Here is a 22,123-nt window from a genome sequence, read left to right on the forward strand (position 1 = left end):
TTAATCATTTACGAAAAGATCCAAACAATACAATACAAATTGTTTATTACAGTAGAACAAAGGATCACAGATAGGAAATCATCATCATCATTATTTTCATCATCTTACATATTCTCACGTACACATCATACAGCTATGGACAGCCGTTGACATTAGATTATACAATATACTTACTTTCTTACTTTAAAATAGTTGAAATAATATTAAATCCATATCAAGATCACAAAGTGATACATTGCATAAAACCTACAAATCTAACATAAACGTTGGTCAAAAACAATCAATTACAGATTTTGACATGTTTGTATGGTGGAATGTATCAAAACAAATAAACACTACACTAAAATAAAAACGTATGACAACCTTTATTTCACTTCTACTTGTCAGCACAACATCATTATTGAATTGCACTTGAACGTTATCAGGACAATTAGTAACGGCAGTGGAAAATAACAAGTGCAACTCCTGACCAAGCAAATGAATGAGGTGACTGCTGATTTATCAGAATAATTAAGCCAGATCAAACATGGTTTACTGATATGGAGAGGAATGGAACCTATATAACAGGCTTCTGGCCTTTGGTTAGTTGTACAGAGGCAACATGGGCAAGCTTCTGATCTGCGTTGGTAAGCTGAGAAATTGTTGTTGAGTATAAATTCTCCCTTTGTTTTTGCAGAGGAAATTAACTTCATGCATAACAGCCTATTCAATGATACATATTTGTTGTACATGTAATATATAAATCCTTATTAAAGCTGCATTCTGGAACTTTTAATTTTTTTAATTTTAATTGTATAACAGTCTGTATGGTACAGCATGTTAATACAATAATAACTAGTACATCTTCAGTGGTTGGAGGTGGTCTAACTATCTTCCATTAAACAATGCAGACCATGGTGTCAGGAAACACACTTTCTGGTTGATGAGTAGTATCAACCACTGAATACTGAATAGCTGATACCTGAAGCTCATGAACACACTAAATCTCCCCTGGCCATGCAGGGCATCCATCTTACAAGAGCGGCATCAATTTAGTCTCCCATGCAGTATGGTTTAAATCCCGGTATATGGACATGAAACTAACAGATTGCAGCTGCCAGTCTAACTGCTTTTCCTTACGGAACCATCTAACTCCCATTTTCCTCTCCCTCTTTCTCTTTCTCTCTTTCTTTTTCTCTCTCCCTCGGTCTCTCTCACTCTTTCTGCTTGTATGACTTTCTACAGGACTGGCTCTCCTGCTGCACGTGCAGCTAGGTAAGAACTTGTCCCCTTGGTTCAATACTCTCAAACGCCAGACTAAAAAAAACGACGACAACAAGCCCTAACTGGGTCTTTCTTTCTTTCGTACCTTGTAGGATCCTCCTACATCCTCTCTTGTTATTTCACCAATTGGGGACAGCACCGTCCTGGTAGAGGAGCTATGACGCCCAAGGACATTGACCCATGTCTCTGTGACCACCTCATCTATGCCTTCGCTGGAATGGAAAATAACATGATCACGACCACAGAGAAGGACGATGAGCAGTTCTACGCAGAGTTCCAGGCTTTCAAGAACCAGTGAGCAGACACACACATACATACACACACACGCACACACGCACGCGCGCGCACACACACACACACACACACACACACACACCCACACCCACACCCACACACACACACACAGTGGAGTGTGAACTCAAGAGTTCTTTTTTCCTTTTCTGCAGGAACAGTAACCTGAAGACCCTGCTGGCCATTGGTGGATGGGGCATGGGTACCTATAAGTGAGTATCAAACAAGAGGATCAATTCCAGGAGATTAGGAATCGGTCAAAGCACTCTTATGACTCTTCTCTCTCTCTCTCTCCCTCTCTCTCCAGGTTCACAGTAATGGTGTCCAGTCCAGCAACCCGTCAGACCTTCATCAGCAGCGTGATCAAGTTTCTGCGTCAGTACGGGTTTGATGGTCTGGATATCGACTGGGAGTACCCCCGCGGAGCTACCAAGGAGCTCTTCACTGTTTTGTGTCAGGTCTGACTTCTATCACGTTAAAGCCTAAAATAACATATGCTTCATGTTGTCCCTGTCCAGCCTTAATTCTGTGTACATCTTATGGTTTTACATTCTCTCAGGGATATACAGTACAGTATCACTTACTGGGACTGTGTCTCAGTTTAATAAATGCAGATCTACAGTACTGACGTTCAGATTGAACTTTATTCATCTTGCTGGAAATTGCTCTCCTGCTGTACTGAGTTAATTGGGAAATAAAAAGTACAAAAACAAGAATGAAAGACATGTCACATGAGAATAGATTGCTAAATAGATATTACATTACATTACATTACAGTCATTTAGCAGACGCTTTTATCCAAAGCGACTTACAATAAGTGTATTCAACATAGGTAGGGAACGAAAACTACTAATCACCAGAAGTATTTAGTGCATTTTCTGCAAAAACAAGCAACCAAGAGTATACCTAGCGCTAAGGTAAAAGTGCAATATATCAGCTACCTATTTCCTTAAACAGAATATCCCTAAATAGATATCCCTAAAATATTGCAACAATATACATTGAATAGAAGAAAGAGATAGATAAAGCCATCATTAATAATAATACTGACGCTGTCATCTTTCTCCATCACCACCTCCTGTCTCTCTCTTCAGGAACTGATGGCTGCCTTTGAGGCTGAAGGTAAGCAGACCAACCGTCCTCGTCTGATGCTCACCGCTGCTGTCGCTGGTGGAAAGCCAAACATCGACTCTGGATACCAGATTCCCCAGCTCGGAGCGTCAGTATAGATAAAACACAGACATTAAGAACATTAACATACAAACACACCCATAGGGGAACACCTCTTTAGAAATAAACCAGCAAAACCCTGACTCCTGACGTCCTTTTACCAGTGTCCTGGACTACTTCCATGTGATGACCTATGATTACGAGGCTTCCAACACTCTTACAGAGAACAGCCCCCTGTTCAAGGACCCAGTTGACGTTGTTTGGATGCGTAAATATTACAATGTGGTGAGTGACTGAGGAGGTTCCATCTGTACATTTGTACATGTGTGTAATGTGTAGCAGTAGTGGCTCAGATGACCAAAAGCCTAAGATCTCCCCTGACCAAGGGGAAATTGCTTTTTAGGCTAGCGGTTAAGATGTTGGCTTTCCACATGGGAGACCAAGGTTCGAATCCCGGGCGTTATACTGTATGAATGTCTGTATACGGCAAAGACTGACTGTTGATGCCAGTATGCTTCCTCGTCCATAGGATTATGCTATGAACTACTGGAAGAGCCAGGGCGCCCCAGCTGAGAAACTGCTGGTTGGTTTCGCCACCTATGGCCACACCTTTGGGGTGGGTTCCGACACTGCTATTGGTTCTTTCAACAATGGACCTGGAGGTGCTGGTCCCTTTACCAAGCAGCAAGGATTCTGGTCCTACTACGAGGTAGGGTTGCCGTGGTGTGGAGATTTTCCTAACAATTAATGAACTCATCACAACACCGGTGTTACCGGTAATATCAGATGTGCACGCATATTATAGCCTTTTTTGATTGATTGATTGATTGATTGATTGAATACTTTATTAGTAGGTTTGTTGACGGTACAGATACAGTTGCTGCAGGTTATGCTAAAAGGATAACACAAAAAGCATTGTTGCCATTGTGGTACTTGTACTCAATTCATCAGTAATACAATACAATACAATAAATATTGGTAGAAAACCCATAGCATCAACAGGTATTATTTACAGAGAAAGGAGGGGTGGGGGCTGGGGGCAGAGGATGCTACTACCAAGTTGTTCAAGGAGTTAAACTATGCTCAATTTGTATTTTGACGTCAGTTTAGTTTTGAGTTTGGGTATGGGTGTAGAGATCTTTAATGGATTTTGGTAGCTACCTTACCAACAACTAATCTGCGTGGCAGGCTACAACAGCGGTATTGGGTAGCCTACTACAGTAGTAGAGGTGTGTGACCATAGAATGGGAACGCATGCTCGCGGGCACGCAAGTGCACGCCGGTGCATATGCGTTTGTGCGTGCGTGTGATCCTGCAAAAAAAATTTAAACTAGAAAATGTGCTCCTCGGAGCACAAGTCTCCGCCAGCAGACCCGTGCTATTTTAATCAAAGGAAATCACTTACCCTATCTTTAACCATAGTTTTCTGGGAATGTTCTAATTCTTACTTAAAATGTTACTATATCATTGCAATTATATTATTATAGCAATAACTAATGAGATACAGAGGTGGCAAGCAACCACAATAAAATCAACCATCAAACAGCCATTGTTACTACGCATTTAGATCTGAGGCTGAATCTAAAAATGATTTCTAAAACTTAAAGGTAAAACTTAAAACTTAAAGATCACACAGCTGTGTGATCTCAGCTGTGATCTCAGTTTGTACTGTAAAGTACTGTTCCTGATTGATCCTGTCTAAGCTATTTATATTACATATTGTGATGTCACGTGAAACTTGACCAATGTTAGGTGTTCTCAGACGGACACACACACACGGTCGGGTAATTTGTTCTGGAAAGTACTGTTCCTGATTGATCCTGTCTTACCTATTTCTATTACATATTGTGATGTCACGTGAAGCTTGACCAATGTTGGGTGTTCTCAGACGGACACATACAGAGACGGACGGAGAGGAAAAGATACTCTCCATTAATCCTGTCAATATTACATATTGTCACGTGTCACTTGACCAATGTTAGCTTGGCTGATGGAAGCTCACTTCAAAAAATATAAATGACGTGAAACTTGACCAATGTTAGGTGTTCTCAGACGGACACACACACGCACGGACGGGTAATTTGTACTGGAAAGTACTGTTCCTGATTGATCCTGTCTTACCTATTTATATTACATATTCTGATGTCACGTGAAGCTTGACCAATGTTGGGTGTTCTCAGACGGACACATACAGAGACGGACGCAGAGGAAAAGATACTCTCCATTAGTCCTGTCAATATTACATATTGTCACGTGTCACTTGACCAATGTTAGCTTGGCTGATGGAGGCTCACTTAAAAAAATATAGATGATTTTTTGAAGTGACACACCTATTTATGTCTCTATTTCGTCATGCGTCTCGCTAGCCAATCAGAGCACACCCTTTCAACATATTGTCACGTGTCACGTGGAGCTTGACCAATGTTAGCTTGGCGGACACACGGATGGACGGGAATGAAAACATAGTCTCCTGGCGGAGACAATAACTGGCGGAACGCCGTGGTGTTGCGTGAAGTGACCAGTGCACCCTATTTATAAGAGACAGGACTTAAAGTTAAAATTAGGGTAAGTGATATTTTTATGTTAAAATAAGTGTTAAATAGCTTTATCTTCTCAGAGGAGCACATTTTTCTAGTTTACCCTATTTTTATTCAGACTTATTGCATTTCTACCTTATTTCAGTTTTTTCCTCACTGTTGAGGAAGTTCGAAGCGCAAGAATGTTGCTGCCTGTCATGTTGCTATAGGCTGTATTGTACATGCATGTACAATTATACATCACCTTGAACCGTGAACCTGAATCTGTACCTTATTCCAGATCTGTGACTTCATTAATAAAGGAGCCACTCAGGCCTGGGATGCCATCCAGGATGTGCCTTATGCCTACAACACCCAGACCTGGGTTGGATACGACAATGCCAAGAGCTACCAGATCAAGGTGCAAAATTTGTTTTTAACATATTGTTCAGATTTCTAGCCACTATCTACTGTTTCCTATCGTACTTTTTAACCTCTTGGCCCATCTACAGGTTGACTGGTTGAAGAAGAGTGGTTTTGGTGGAGGTTTTGTCTGGAGTCTGGACATGGATGACTTCAGCGGCACCTTCTGTCACGCGGGAAAATTCCCACTGATCAGCACCCTCAAGACTGGCCTGGGAGCCGGGGCTGGTAACATGCACTCTAATGCACACACCCATACAAAACTACACACATTATTTAATATTTCTACACAGTCACCATCAGAGTTACATCTCTTGACATACTGTATACTCTTTTTCCTCTATCTTTCATGCAGAATGCAAAGCTCGCCCACAACCTCTTCCCCCAGTCACCCCCACCAAGCACCCAGCTCACCAGCCCCAGCCCCAGCCCCAGCCCCAGCCCCAGCCCCAGCCCCAGCACCAGCCCCAGCACCAGCCCCAGCCCCAGCCCAAACCACAGCCTCAGCCCCAGCCCCAGCCCCAGCCAAAGCCTAGTGGAGGTGGTGGAGGAAGCAGTGGAGGATCTGGATGGTGTGCTGGCAAGAGTGACGGACTCTACCCAGACCCCACCAACAAGAACCACTATTACAACTGTGCCCAGGGACGCACCTATGAAGAGAACTGCGCTGCTGGCCTCGTGTTCGATACCAGCTGCAACTGCTGCAACTGGGCTTGAAGGAGGTCATGGTTTCACTTTGTCTTCGTTGTTCTTTAGGTGTATTGGAGCCTGGTGTAAATGGTCTGTTAATCAAAGACCACACTGTCTCATGATGATGGAAATAAAATGGGATTCAAAACAACCAGGACTTTCCAAGTTATTTTTCTCATCTGCCTTTTTCTAATCCAGCCATTCTGACTCCATTATGAGTGTTATTCAACTTCGAAAAGTTCCAAGCGAGTGGCGTAGGATACTAGATACAGTGGGTCCCATGTGCAGGCTATTTAGGACGTAAACTGCAGCTAATGTCATCAAAATGGTTTCAGCCCCCACCACACGTGCTGTCAGCCATGTCTAAGACATGGCATTTGAGCTCTTTGTAACACCATTAATTGAATAAGGAGTGTACAAGTCATGTCATTGAGATGCTGACACCGTAAGGGCAATATTTCCAGCCTTTGTTTCTACAGACATTCCCAAGTCATATGCTTTGATGACAGAGACACAAAGTAGGGCCGACAACTGCATGACCAACTAGCTACAATATGGGATGTATGGGAAAAATGGTTTTAGCAATTACCTTTGAGCATTAAGTATTGTCTTATACTAAATTTTATTTAGATACCATAAAACCTAAAAATAATAAATAATGTTGGTTAAAATGTTAACTCATTTCCATTTTTATCCATCTCCACTTTCCACTTCCAGTTTCCTTTCCGTACCTGGATGAATGCCTGGTGGATTCATCACAGTGCACAAAGTTAAGCAAGGTTGAACTTTGACTGCGATGCACAGAGCTCAATGTGGAGCTCTCTGCATTGTGCATACATACCACTTTACTTGATGTAGCAGTAAACCATTGTGTGGCGCACTTTGCGGGCCTTTGTTCTGAGAGCTCGCTGGGCAACAATGGTCGCTTCCTTGAGGTAAACAACCTTTAGGTGTTTGGGCTGGGGCAGCTACTGCATACCAGGAGCAACGGATTCAAACTTTTACACAAAACAATAATAATCGGAAAATAGGTTTATGTCGTTTTTGCCCAGAATTGTCCGTTAAGGACTCACTGAGGTTTACCCGATATTGACTCAATTATTCAGGTAAGTTTGGTAATTTTTGTATTGACTTCAGAAAATGAGAAAATGTTAACGAATACAAAATATAGGAAATAAGCCATTACTGATTTATTTTTTATGTGCGATACTGTACTTGTCGGAAGCTGGGACTAGACAAGTATTAATGTATGGTTCGTTGCGTCCAGTATGGTATTATCCTTTAACCTTGAAAACGTGAAATTCAAACTTCCACAAATGCTGTTTTTGAAGCCATGCAAAAGTGTTATTGTTATGTGGTGGAATGTGTGTAAACATTGTTATTAATGATAACCTTTATTTGACTTATATTTGTCAGCAAAGAAATCATATAATTATTGAATGACAGTTGAAAGTTATCAGCACAATTAATGTACAGTAGCAAAGCCAGTGGAAAATAGAAAGGGCAACTCCTGACCAAGCAAATTAATGTGACTGTGATTGCTGATCTAGCAGAATAATGAAGCCAGAACAAACATGGTTTACAGATAAGGAGAGGAAAGGACTGTATATAAGAGGCTTCTGGCCGTCAGTTAGTTGTACTGAGGCAACATGGGGAAGCTTCTCATCTGCGTTGGTAAGCTGAGAAATTGTTGAGAGCAAATTCTCCGTTGTCTTTGCAGAGGAAATTAACGCTAACTTGAAACAGAATCTATTCTTGTGATTAAATACATTGTTTAACATTATGATTCATATGATGCTTAAATGCAAATGTATGCTTGATATCAGTACATATTTTTGAGCTGTGGAAGACATTTAGAACATGTCAGGAAGTACAGCTGCTACTGGTAAGGCAAGTAGTACTGCCGACGCTCATAATCTCCCCTGGCCAAGCAGGGATTCCATCTGAAAAGAGCGGTGTTACTTTGTGTTCACATGCTGGGTATAGGAAATTACGGACTGCAGCTTTACGTCTGAGTGCTTTTCCTCACTGAACCAACCTCTCTCTCTCACTGACTCTCTGCCTTTATCTTTCTTTCTGCAGGACTGGCTCTCCTGCTGCATGTGCAGCTAGGTAAGACTTTGTCCATTTGGTGTGATACTCAAATGGCAGAATAAGAAAGTGTAACAGCTCTAACTGTGTCTCTCGTACCTTGTAGGATCCTCTTACATCCTCTCCTGTTATTTCACCAACTGGGGACAGCACCGTCCCGGTAGAGGAGCTATGACGCCCAAGGACATCGATCCATGTCTCTGTGACCACATCATCTATGCCTTCGCTGGAATGAAAGATCACATGATCACGACCATCGAGAAGAACGACGTGCAATTCTTTCAAGAGTTTCAGGCTCTCAAGAACCAGTGAGCAGACGCACGCATGCACGCACGCACGCACGCACTCACGCACTCACACACACACGCACACACGCAAAGGTGTGAGAACTCAGAGCGTTTGTTTTTTTGTTTGTTTTTTTCAGGAATACTAACCTGAAGACCCTCATGGCCATTGGTGGATGGGGCATGGGCACCACACCGTGAGTATTAAACAAGACGATCAATTACTCCAGTGACAGGAGCCTCAGGAACGGGTAAAAAGCCCTTGTGTGACTCTCTCTCTCTCTCTCTCTCTGTCTCTCTCTCTGTCCCCCCCCCACCAGGTTCGTGAACATGGTGGGCAGTCCTGCTACCCGTCAGATCTTCATCACCAGCGTGATCAAGTTCCTGCGTCAGTATGACTTTGATGGTCTGGATATCGACTGGGAGTACCCAGCTGGACCTACCGTGGAGCTCTTCACTACCCTGTGTCAGGTCAGCCTTCTATCATGATAAGTGGAAGCAACACATTTTGACCTCTGCCACAACCACAACTGTATAATAGTTATGAAAATATTTCCTACTGTAATACAAGTATACACTTAAAGTCAGTCAAAATCTGAGTTGGGAAACAAAATATTAAAACAAAACAACAAGAACTAGAATGAAGCGTTCCGCAGGGCACATATCTCCATCAGGCTGGTTTCACCTTCGCCTTGTGAAAGAAGTGAAGGTGCTTTTGGAGGTTCACAGTCAGTTTCTACGAGTAAACTTCCTGCCTTCCCCGTGGGAAGGCCATCCGCCAGCCTTCCAGTCTGGAAGACATAGATATGTCACATGAGAAAATAGATATTGCTAAATAGAATCCCTAAAAAAGGTGCAACAGTATACATAGAAGTAAGAGTGAAATAAATGAAGCCATCCTTGAGGTTAATAGGCTACTGACACCCTCATCATTCTCCTTCACCATCCCGGTGTCTCTCTCTGCAGGAGATGGTGGCTGCCTTTGAGGCTGAAGGTACGCAGACCAGCCGTCCTCGTCTGATGCTCACCGCTGCCGTCGCTGGTGGAAGGATGAACATCGACTCTGCATACAAGGACCAGATTCCCAAGCTCGGAGCGTCAGTATAGACAACACACCAACACACATTCATCACCAAGCACATAGTATGGGATTAAAGCACAAACATACACACAGTGGAACCCTTCTTTAGCCATGAACCAGCAAAACCTTTACTCCTGATGTCCTTTTACCAGTACCGTGGACTACTTGCATGTGATGACCTACGACTACCAGAGTGGCGACACTCTTACAGAGAACAGCCCCCTGTTCAAGGACCCAGTTGACAAGGGATGGTATCGTGAATACTACAATGTGGTGAGTGAGGAGGTTCCTCTGTATTTGGTCACATTTGTATCGTGGTACTGCATAGATCTGTACTGTAAAGAATTTAAAGTATGGCTGTTGTCCATAGGACTGGACCATGAACTACTGGAAGAGCATGGGTGCCCCAGCTGAGAAGCTGCTGGTTGGTTTTGCCTCCTATGGGCACAACTTTGGCATTTCTGGTGGCCAAACTGCTATCGGTTCTTACGATGCTGGACCTGGACCTCGTGGACCTTTCACCCTAAATACTGGATTCTGGTCCTACTATGAGGTATTTATTTAACCACTTCAATGCTAGGGTTCAAGTGGCTAAGTGGCTAAATGGTGTGTGTGTGTGTGTGTGTGTGTGTTTGTGTGTGTGTGTGTGTGTGTGTGTGTGTGTGTGTGTGTGTGTGTGTGTGTGTGTGTTGTGCGCGCGTGTGTGCGTGTGTGTGCGTGTGTGTGTGTGCACGCACTTGGCACTATAATCATTAAATAAGCCCCCCCCCTTTTATCGCTGTTTCTATTCTCAATTATTGCTTATTTTACTTTTTTAAGCGTTTTAAGCTTGTATGCGCACACGCTCGAGTCAAGACACGATGGTCTTATTTAAATGAATTTCCCTATTTGTATTCAGACTTACCTTTTCTTCCACATTGTTGGGGAATTTCGCTGCTTGCCATGTTGCTATATAGGCTGTTTTGTGCATTCATGTGACACCGTGAAACATGAATCTAAATCTTTTCTATCAGATCTGTGACTTCATTAATAAGGGAGCCACTCAGGCCTGGGATGCTGTCCAGGATGTGCCTTATGCCTACAACCTCAAAAGCAGTATCTGGGTTGGATACGACAACCCCAAGAGCTTGCAGATCAAGGTGCAAAATTAGTATTTGACATATTGTTCAGATTTGTAGCCACTCTCTACTGTTTCCGCAATTTTTTTTAAACCACCCTGTCCGTCTACAGTCTGACTGGCTGAAGAAGAGTGGTTTTGGAGGAGGTTTTGTCTGGAGTATGGACATGGATGACTTCACCGGCACCTTCTGTAATGCTGGAAAATTCCCACTGATCAGCACCCTCAAGACTGGCTTGGGAGCCGGAGCTGGTAACATGCACTATCTTACACTCACACACGTACAAAACCAAATGCATGCTTTAATATTTCTACACAGACTCCATCAGAGTTACATCTCCTGACATATACAGTATTATCCACTTTGTCCTCTATCTCAAATACAGGCTGCACATCTCGCCAACAACCTCTGCCACCATTCCCCAAGCCACAGCCACAGCCACAGCCCCAGCCACAGCCACAGCCCCAGCCCCAGCCCAAGCCTCAGCCCCAGCCCCAGCCCCAGCCCAAACCTCAGCCCCAGCCTAGTGGAGGTGGTGGAGGAAGCAGTGGAGGATCTGGATTCTGCGCTGGCAAGAGTAACGGACTCTACCCAGACCCCACCAACAAGAACCACTACTACCAGTGCGCCCAGGGACGTACCTATCAGCAGAACTGCGCTTCTGGCCTTGTGTTCGACACCAGCTGCAACTGCTGCAACTGGGCTTGAACGGGGTCATGGTTCCACTTTGTCTTGGTTGATGTTTAGGTGTATTGGAGCTTGATGTAAATATTCTGTTAATCAAAGACCACACTGTCACATGAAGGTGGAAATAAAATGGGATTGAAAACAACCAGGACTTTCTAAGTTATTCTATTTTTCTCATCTGCCTTTTTCTAATCCAGCCATTATGACTCCACTTGAGTGTTAATCAATTTCGAAAAGTTCCAAGCGAGTGGCGTAGGATACTGTAGATACAGTGGGTCCCATGTGCAGGTTATTTAGTACGTTAGTACGCTAATGTCATCAAAATGGTTTCAGCCCCCACCACACATGCTGTCAGCCATGTTTTACACTTGGGTAAAACTGAATCCATCCTCTTTGGGTCCAGTCCTAACCTTAGCAAGGCAGAGAGTTTCACGATCAAAGTGGGTGATGATGTCATCAAAAGAAAGGATGAAATTACCTACCTGGGCTCCATCTTGGAGGCAAACCTCTCTGGTAACAAAAACGCAGAAAAAGTGATCAAAAATGTCAACCAAACAACACGCTATTTGTGGAGGATTGATCGTCTAGTCAGTAAGAATACTCTGAAGATTCTTGCAGGGGCCCTCATTCAAGGTCATTATGATTATGCATGGACTTCATGGTATCACAACACCTCCAAGGCCTTAAAAACAAGGCTCCAAACATCCCAAAACTTTGTTTTCTGATTAGCTGGTTTCCGTTTAGTAGACGTGCAGCACTTCCACATTCCTGAAGTGCGGAAGTGATCGGGACGTCAACATGTGATCCCGCTGGTACCCCCGCAGGGTCACATGTTGACGTTTGGCCACATTTGTCCCAAGAAGTCACAATAGGCAATTTTGGGAGTCAGAGTGTGTTGAGAAAACACTATAATCTACTCCTTAGATCAGCTGTATATGAATCACAGGTGCGTTCTTTGTTTCTACAGTGATCCAGCGGATCTGTGCTGGATTCTCGGTTGCAAGGCTAAGTAGCTAGGCTAGCAGTTTACACGGGAAGTTCAAAGACGTAGTAGCTATATCTGGCTTTAAAGAAATACGAATTTCTATGGAATATCTTAGTTACAATGAGATTGAGCTAACAGATATGTTTTGTTTCTTTATGTGAAAAGTTAACGTACAGCACCCAGCCATCTCAATGGACTGGCTGAGTAAACAGGCACTAGTCTCTGTCAGGAGGAAGTGGCTCTTCCTGGTAGCCGGGAACTACTTTCTTGTAGAAGTTGTTCTTGTAGTGAAATATTAAGAGTGGTTTTAATTGGGACGTGTCTATGATTTTCATGTTGCCATATTTTTTACCGTTTTAGAAAAGCAATAAGCCACGTACGTGAGGTCTCAGTTTACCTCGATTTTATAATGGCTATAGGGTCGGAGGCACTCGGCTAACGCCTTGTGCCTCGCTACGCCCTTCAGCCATTATAAATACTCGCTAAAGTGTGATCTCTAATGGCTTATTGCTTTATTAAAACATAGGAAGCATGTGATGCACAGTCCAGCTATACCTGGAATATGCAGTTGTACACTGGTAAATTCCCGGGAAAGCACTTAAAAATACATCAAGGCATGAGGGTTGTACTAGACATGGCCGAAGGCCATTGAGTATACTACATTTCTGGAGTTTTTAATTGCTGTGGTCAAATTGACCCCAATCATAAAAGATTATAGTAAATTTAACATAACATAACAGAAGAACATATCATCTCAATCAAGAAACTTTAATAGGTCTGAAGACAGGCCCGGATTGGACGGTCTGGCACTTCTGGCAGATGCCAGAAGGGCCGGGCAGTCTGGGGCAGTCTGGGGCCAAGCCAAGCTAAAAAAAAATAAAAAAAACACCCAGCCCTGCACCGGGCCACCGCCCACCGGCCCTTTAAGAGAAATTGGCCGGCCCGGTCCATTCACTACATTTCATAGGGGGGTTGAAGTGATAGTGACACTTTGGTGGAGGGGAGGTGGAGACTCTGTTCCCCCCGGCCCCTGCTCAAGTGGTTTGCTCCGTACGTTTGACGTAAACCACTTCAAAAAAAGCCGGGCGGGAATACTTATAATACAATAGAATGCAAGCAGGTGGATTCAACTGGCAGGTGAAATGGAGAGAAAACAAAACAAAAAAGGAAAGGTGCTGCTGCTGCTGCTGTCAGTGCTAGCACTTGTAGCACCACTGCTACGGAAGATGTGACTCAATTTGCATGTGAGCGAAGCTTTTCCACATTAAAATTAATCAAAAAACGTCTGAGGAGCACAGCATCACAGGAACACCTCGAGGCCTTTATGCTGATGGCAATTGAAAAAGAGACTCTTGTGTCTTTGGACAAGGACTGCATCATCGACCGAAAGCGCACTGATGCGACAGCTGCTCATTCAATAAGGTAGAACATAGTACTATTATTTTATTCTATTCTATTGTGCTTTAGTTTGGTCAATTAATTGGGCAGCTGCTGCTGTGCGCTGGTGCTGTGCGTCTTTACGCAGTGCAATGTTGGTGTGTGCGTTACAGTTCTTGTGTTTTTGGCTGCCGTGCCCTGCTCTTTGTCTCAGGGTGAATTTGGTAGACTAAAGAGTTTAACTATTCGGTGTGGCCTTATTTGATGATGCTGCAGCTTGATGTGAGTTATGGTGCCTGCAGCCAGTGTTGTCAGGTCGGCTTATTATAAGTTTTCCCCAAGATTTTATTTGAAAATAGCAGATATAATGGAGAGCTATTGATGGGGAACGCATAGCAATTACTACGAACAACAAGCTGTTAAAACATAGGTGAAGTTTCCAAAACAGCGCTTTCCGCCTGAGGTCTCAATATGAATGCAAACCTGTTGCAAATAATTCAGGGAATTCAGACCATCCATCTTTCAATACTAGATTTTTCCCTTAATTTATTTAATTTAGATTGCATAAAACCTACAAATCATAGATAATGTTGCTTAAAAATGTTCAAGGATAAAAGACAATACAGTCTGACTCTTTTCCATTTTTATCCATCTCCAGGGCCGCATTAACCGCGGAACTTAGTGGAACTTGTGTTCCACGGCCTGCAGCCTGCAGGGGCCCTGTGTGAATTATGTATTTAAAAATATATATATATTATTGTAAATTTTATTTTATTTATATTATTTTATTTTAATATTATATATATTCTTATTATTATTATTTATAAAAATGTATACATTCGGGCCCTGCTGTGTGAATTATATATATTTAGAAACATATGTTGCTTTAGTTTTAATGTTGCGCGGCAGAACAGATGCAAACCTCTTGCATACCGTCGCTGGTACTGATGTGTCACTTCTACTTCCTGTAAGTAAACAAAAAAATAAAACTACTGTCGAGTAATCTTTACAAGCGGCTCTTATTTTGAAATCCTCCGCTTTTAGGGTAAGTTTGTTTCTGTTAACCAGTTTTACTCTGCTATCATGGTCTGTGACAGCAACACAAATAAACAAGAACCATGTGGATTAAACGCAAGATTTGGGCCAACGTTCATATTTACGATATGAAAACCAGCTCCTGTGACTTAAACATTGTACAAACTTTGGAAGTGCCGTGCGTTAAACTCTTTGAACCTCGGCGCAGCATGGTGAGTTAATCTAACAATGAAGATGTGTGTGTGTGTTTGTTTGTTTGAAGTTAGCTCCATAAAGAACCTCTCACTCCGCTATACAATAGCGGAGTGAGAGGTTCTTTATGGAGCTAGTTTGAAGTAGGCTTAGCTTAGACTGTATTTCACGTGCTGTGTTTGAATAATGTAGCTCACAGTTGTTAATGTCATCTATGTCTGTCTGTCTGTCTGTCTGTCTTAGTGCTACCATAATGTACACTGTGAAAATCTAAATGAAATATTCTTAATACATTTGTACTGTGCAAATAGCTGAATAGGATGGGGTAGTAGGTCTACCTACTGTATTTTAACATCAGTCAGTCATAATGGTGAGCCATAATATTATTTTCTGAGGTGGTAAAAAGGTTGAGAACCACTGCGGTAGACTTCAATAGGTCTTTTTGCTTTAACTTTTCAAGTATATTTCAGAGCCTGTACTTTTGTACTTTTACTTGAGTAATTAGTTGAATGAGTACTTTTACTAAAGTCGCTTTTTACATAAGTAAATGTATCTGAGGCTACTTCTGCTTTAAGTAAAGAAAGTGAGTAGTACTTTTCCCATCTCTGCTGAGTATTGTTTTCTCAATTCTAAACTTGAATTGTTGAATTTCTTATGAAGAATAAGAAAATAAATATGAAACATTTGTTACCCATCTCATCACCATATGTCTAGTAGCCTACGACTGTAATGACCATAAAGTAACCTCCTTAATAATAAACGTAATTTGTAATGATAGACACTGTAGTTATAGCATAGACTGAAGTTGGAAAGGCTGTGCCCAGTGCCTGTGTCAGCACCGATCGTGCTGGCGGTGGCACGTGCACCAAACGCACGTGCGCGTGAACGCACCCAATATTGTCCGATTAATGTTGAGGGGGGGCCTTTGATTTGGTGTAGTTCCACGGCCCTGAGGGGCCTTAATGCGGCCCTGTGACCATCTCCACTTTTCACCTCCAGTTTCCTTTCCGTACCTGGCTGAATGCTTTGTTTCCCTTGACTATTGGCCACACGTGGATTCATCACATAGTTCAGCAAGGTTGAACTTTGACTGTGATGCACAGAGCTCGATGTGGAGCTTTCTGCATTGTGCATGTACATACCACCTTGCTTGATGCAGCAGCAAACCATTGTGTGGCGCACTTTGCACGCCTTTGTTCTGACTGAGAGCTCGCTGGGCAACAATGGTCACTTCCTTGAGGTAAACAACCATTAGGTGTCTGTTTGACTAACCATCTTTCACTGTCTGTGAAAACTAAATTACGGTTTTGTGAGACATATTGTAGATAGACTAAACAGCTGGTGGGCTGGGGCAGCTACTGCATACCATGAGCAACAGATTCAAACTTTTACACAAAACAATAATTATAGGAAAATAGGTTTGTGTTATTTTTGCCCAGAATTGTCCTTTAAAGTAATACTTGGTAACTTTTTCAACAAAACTAAAGTTAAATTGTATATCTTTTGTGAGTGGCAAAAGTTTCACAACACCCACTCCATGAATTTCACCCCCGAAAGCCTTTTATACATATATTTTCTATTGAACGGTGATAGGGGTGTCTTTCCCGCAAAAATGACGTCATGTAGCCGGAAAACGGAAGCGGAAAGGCACCGGTTTCCTGTTTGGCCAGGAACTACCGCACCGGTTTCCTGTTTGGCCAGGAACTACCGCGCTAATAACAAAAAGGAAACTCACGCTGATTTTAAGAGATTGTATGATTTGAAGATCGGAAAAAAAACAGAAAAAGAAAACACAGCTCACGGTAACTAAAGCTCCACTGGCTAAGAGAAACGATCCACAGATAGTATAAAACAATTAAAAGAACGCTTTTTGAAACGCTTCCGTCTTCCGGTGAAAACAAATGGAATTCTGGGTAACGCAACTTGCAGTGACGGTAATGACCAGCAGAGGCTGCTAAAAATCGTTATTTGTGGACTTGCAATGTATAACTTTAAGGACTCAGTGAGGTTTAACCAATATTGACTCAATTATTCAGATAAGTTTGGTACATTGTGTATAATATGAGAAAATGAGAAAAGGTAAACAAATACAAAATATAGGAAATAAGCCATTACTGTTTTTTTATGTGTGATACTGTACATGTCGGAAGCTGGGACTAGACAAGTATTAATGTATGGTTTGTTGTGTCCAGTACAGTATTATACTTTAACCTTGAAAAAGTGAAATTAAAACTTCCACAAATGTCGTTTTTGAAGCCATGCAAAAGTGTTGTTGTTATGCGTTGGAATGTGTAAAAAAATGTTATTAATGATAACCTTTATTTGACTTGAAAGTTATCAGCAAAATTAAAGTACAGTAGCAAAGCCACATGGAAAATAGAAAGGGCAACTCCTGACCAAGCAAATTAATTGTGTGACTGCTGATCTAGCAGAATAATGAAGCCAAAACAAACATGGTTTACAGATAAGGAGAGGAAAGGACTGTATATAAGAGGCTTCTGGCCGTCAGTTAGTTGTACTGAGGCAACATGGGGAAGCTTCTCATTTGCGTTGGTAAGCTGAGAAACTGTTGAGGGCAAATTCTCCCGTTGTCTTTGCAGAGGGAATTAACGCTAACTTGAAACAGAATCTATTCTTGTGATTAAATACACTGTTTAACATTATGATTCATATGATGCTTAAAGGAAAATGTATGCTTGATTTAATACATATTTTTGAGCTGTGGAAATTATTTTAAGACATTTAGAACATGTCAGGAAGTACAGCTACTGGAGAGGCAAGTAGTACTGCCTGAAGCTCATAATCTCCCCTGGCCATCAAGCAGGGATTGATTGATTGAATGATTGAATCTTTTATTAGACAGAAATGTAAAAACAGCACGAGTACAGTCAAACACTTTGTCTAAAAGGATAACACCAAAAAAGTCCTAGTGGTCTTGTTTCCATTGGGGTCCATTGGATTCCATCTGGAAAGAGCGGTATTACTTTGTGTTCACATGCTGGGTAGGAAATTAAAGTTAAGGACTACAGCTTTACGTCTGAGTGCTTTTCCTCACTGAACCAACCTCTCTCTCTCACTGACTCTCCACCTTTATCTCTTTTTCTGCAGGACTGGCTCTCCTGCTGCATGTGCAGCTAGGTAAGACTTTGTCCATTTCGTGTGATACTCTACTCTCACACAAGGCAGGATAAGAAAGCAACAGCTCTAACTATGTCTCTCGTATCTTGTAGGATCCTCCTACATCCTCTCCTGTTATTTCACCAACTGGGGACAGCACCGTCCCGGTAGAGGAGCTATGACGCCCAAGGACATTGATCCATGTCTCTGTGACCACATCATCTATGCCTTCGCTGGAATGAAAGATCACATGATCACGACCACCGAGAAGAACGATGTGCAATTCTTTCAAGAGTTTCAGGCTCTCAAGAACCAGTGAGCAGACGCACGCACACACACACACACGCACGCACGCACGCACGCACATAGGCAAAGGTGTGAGAACTCAGAGTTTTTTGTTTTTTTTCAGGAATACTAACCTGAAGACCCTCATGGCCATTGGCGGATGGGGCATGGGCACCACACCGTGAGTATTAAACAAGACGATCAATAACTCCAGTGACAGGAGCCTCAGGAATGGGTAAAAAGCCCTTGTGTGTGTGTCTCTCTCTCTCTCTCTCTCTCTCTCTCTCTCTCTCTCTCTCTCTCTCTCCCCCACACCAGGTTCGTGAACATGGTGGGCAGTGCTGGTACCCGTCAGATCTTCATCACCAGCGTGATCAAGTTCCTGCGTCAGTATGACTTTGATGGTCTGGATATTGACTGGGAGTACCCAGCTGGACCTACCGTGGAGCTCTTCACTACCCTGTGTCAGGTCAGCCTTCTATCATGATAAGTGGAAGCAACACATTTTGACCTCTGCCACAACTGTATAATAGTTATGAAAATATTTCCCAATACAATAATACACTTAAAGTCAGTCAAAATCTGAGTTGGGAAACAAAATACTAAAACAAAACAACAAGAACTACAATGAAGCGCTCCGCAGGGCACATATCTCCATCAGGCTGGTTTCACCTTCGCCTTGTGAAAGAAGTGAAAGTGCTTTTGGAGGTTCACAGTCAGTTTCTACGAGTAAACTTCCTGCCTTCCCCGTGGGAAGGCCATCCGCCACCCTTCCAGTCTGGAAGACATAGATATGTCACATGAGAGAATAGATATTGCTAAATAGAATCCCTAAAAAAGTTGCAACAGTATACATAGAAGTAAGAGTGAAATAAATGAAGCCATCCTTGAGGATAATAGGCTACTGACACCCTCATCATTCTCCTTCACCATCCCGGTGTCTCTCTCTGCAGGAGATGGTGGCTGCCTTTGAGGCTGAAGGTACGCAGACCAGCCGTCCTCGTCTGATGCTCACCGCTGCCGTCGCTGGTGGAAGGATGAACATCGACTCTGCATACAAGGACCAGATTCCCAAGCTCGGAGCGTCAGTATAGACAACACACCAACACACATTCATCACCAAGCACATAGTATGGGATTAAAGCACAAACATACACACAGCGGAACCCTTCTTTAGCCATGAACCAGCAAAACCTTTACTCCTGATGTCCTTTTACCAGTACCGTGGACTACTTGCATGTGATGACCTACGACTACCAGAGTGGCAACACTCTTACAGAGAACAGCCCCCTGTTCAAGGACCCAGTTGACAAGGGATGGTATCGTGAATACTACAATGTGGTGAGCAGTGGTGGAAAAAGTACTCACATTTTTTACTTGAGTAAAAGTATCAATATCTCAATGTAGAAATACTCTGTTACAAGGCCTGTGTTCAAAATATACTTCAAGTACCAAAAGTAAAAGTACTAAAATGTTTGAAAATAGCCGATCTACAAGCTCACAACGCGTTGCATAGCCTATGTATAAAATAGGGCTGAAGTGGTTAATGTAATGTATGTTTTATGATATAATGTATATCTGCAAAGTAACTAGTAACTAAAGTTGTCAAATATTGTAGTGACGTAAAAGTACAGTATTTTCCTCAGAGATGTTGTGGAGTAGATGTAAAAGTATTGAAAATTGGCAATACTCCACTAAAGTAAAAAGTGCAGTACTTAAGTAAATGCACTTAGTTACTTTACACCACTGCTGGTGAGTGAGGAGGTTCCTCTCTACATTTGTATCGTGGTACTGCGTGGATGAATATCTGTACTGTAAAGAATTTAAAGAATGACTGTTGTCCATAGGACTGGACTATGAACTACTGGAAGAGCATGGGTGCCCCAGCTGAGAAGCTGCTTGTTGGTTTTGCCTCCTATGGTCACAACTTTGGCATTTCTGGTGGTACTGCTATCGGTTCTTACGATGCTGGACCTGGACCTCGTGGACCTTACACCCTAAATACTGGATTCTGGTCCTACTATGAGGTATTTATTCCACTTAAATCCATGACACGTTGTGAGTCTACAAATTGGCTATTTTGGGCTAATGTTCACCTACTTTCACAGAAAGTTTGCCAATTATGACAATGCCCACAATGCAAGGGTTCAAGTGGCTAAGTGGTGTGTGTGTGTGTGTGTGTGTGTGTGTGTGTGTGTGTGTGTGTGTGTGTGTGTGTGTGTGTGTGTGTGTGTGTGTGTGTGTGTGTGTGTGTGTGTGTGTGTGTGTGTGTGTGTGTGTGTGTGTGGGCGTGCGTGCGTGCCTGCGTCTTATTTAAACAAATTTCCCTATTTTTATTCAGACATACCTTCGTTTTCTTCCCCACTGTTGAGGAAGCTTAGAGTAGATTTTTTTTGCTGCTTGCCATGTTGCTATAGGCTGTATTGTGCATGCATGTGACAATAAAGCACTTTGAACCTTGAATCTTCTCTTCAGATCTGCGACTTCATTAATAAGGGAGCCACTCAGGCCTGGGATGCCATCCAGGATGTGCCTTATTCCTACAGTAGCAGTATCTGGGTTGGATACGACAACCCCAAGAGCTACCAGATCAAGGTGCAAAATTTGTGTTTGACATATTGTTTAGATTTGTAGCCATTGTCTACTGTTTCCGCACTTACTTTTAACCACTCGGTCCGTCTACAGGCTGACTGGCTGAAGAAGAGTGGTTTTGGAGGAGGTTTTGTCTGGAGTATGGACATGGATGACTTCAGCGGCACCTTCTGTAATGCTGGAAAATTCCCACTGATCAGCACCCTCAAGACTGGCCTGGGAGCCGGAGCTGGTAACATGCACTATCTTACACTCACACACGTACAAAACGGGATGCATGCTTTAATATTAATTTTTTGTATTTAATATTTCTACACAGATTCCATCAGAGTTACGTACATCTCCTGACATACCGTATATCCACTTTGTCCTCTATCTCTAATGCAGGCTGCACATCTCGCCAACAACCTCTGCCACCATTCCCCAAGCCCCAGCCCCAGCCACAGCCCCAGCCACAGCCTCAGCCCCAGCCCAAGCCTCAGCCCCAGCCCCAGCCAAAACCTCAGCCCCAGCCTAGTGGAGGTGGAGGAAGCAGTGGAGGATCTGGATTTTGCGCAGGCAAGACTAGCGGACTCTACCCAGACCCCACCAACAAGAACCACTACTACCAGTGCTCCCAGGGACGTACCTACCAGCAGAACTGTGCTTCTGGCCTTGTGTTCGACACCAGCTGCAACTGCTGCAACTGGGCTTGAACGAGGTCATAGTTCCAAATTGTCTAAGTTGTTCTGGGCAATCCAAGACCATGCTGTCTCGTGATTGCTGTTGGAAATAAAATAAATTATGGGATAAAAAAAAAACAAGACTGACTACATTTCTTGTCTGCCTTTCTCTCATCCAGTCGTTATGTCTCCACTTGATTGTTAATACATTCTTAAAACAAACAGTACAACAACGTTTTTATTGCAGTATAAGAGAGTATCACA

At 42.8% G+C, this 22,123-nt stretch overlaps 3 protein-coding genes across 5 annotated transcripts in view; all 3 read left to right on the forward strand.

The window, feature by feature from the left end:
- LOC308083072 (engulfment and cell motility protein 2) overlaps nucleotides 1-22,123 on the forward strand; it is a 302,126-nt gene that overhangs the window by 129,439 nt on the left and 150,564 nt on the right. The window lies entirely within an intron of this gene.
- Nucleotides 602-11,635, forward strand: LOC308081767 (putative chitinase 10; the record flags this gene model as incomplete). Its single annotated transcript, XM_080423391.1, has 21 exons — nucleotides 602-626; nucleotides 1,225-1,254; nucleotides 1,356-1,557; nucleotides 1,710-1,766; nucleotides 1,862-2,012; nucleotides 2,649-2,773; nucleotides 2,889-3,009; nucleotides 3,254-3,433; nucleotides 5,542-5,661; nucleotides 5,753-5,891; nucleotides 6,019-6,374; nucleotides 8,462-8,465; nucleotides 8,551-8,752; nucleotides 8,869-8,925; nucleotides 9,049-9,199; nucleotides 9,695-9,825; nucleotides 9,962-10,082; nucleotides 10,180-10,362; nucleotides 10,823-10,948; nucleotides 11,040-11,207; nucleotides 11,414-11,635. 21 exons carry the CDS (start codon nucleotides 602-604, stop codon nucleotides 11,633-11,635), a joined length of 2,871 nt encoding a protein of 956 aa, XP_080279517.1.
- On the forward strand, nucleotides 17,732-21,892 carry LOC308081768 (acidic mammalian chitinase-like; the record flags this gene model as incomplete). The annotated part of the gene is made up of 11 exons (XM_080423392.1): nucleotides 17,732-17,756; nucleotides 18,312-18,341; nucleotides 18,434-18,635; nucleotides 18,730-18,786; nucleotides 18,924-19,074; nucleotides 19,559-19,689; nucleotides 19,826-19,946; nucleotides 20,453-20,632; nucleotides 21,081-21,200; nucleotides 21,291-21,429; nucleotides 21,585-21,892. The coding sequence occupies 11 exons, from the start codon at nucleotides 17,732-17,734 to the stop codon at nucleotides 21,890-21,892; spliced, it is 1,464 nt and encodes a 487-aa protein (XP_080279518.1).

Source organism: Gymnoscopelus braueri (assembly GCF_963280865.1).
Source record: "Gymnoscopelus braueri genome assembly, chromosome: 3".
Taxonomy (NCBI): Eukaryota; Metazoa; Chordata; class Actinopteri; order Myctophiformes; family Myctophidae; genus Gymnoscopelus; species Gymnoscopelus braueri.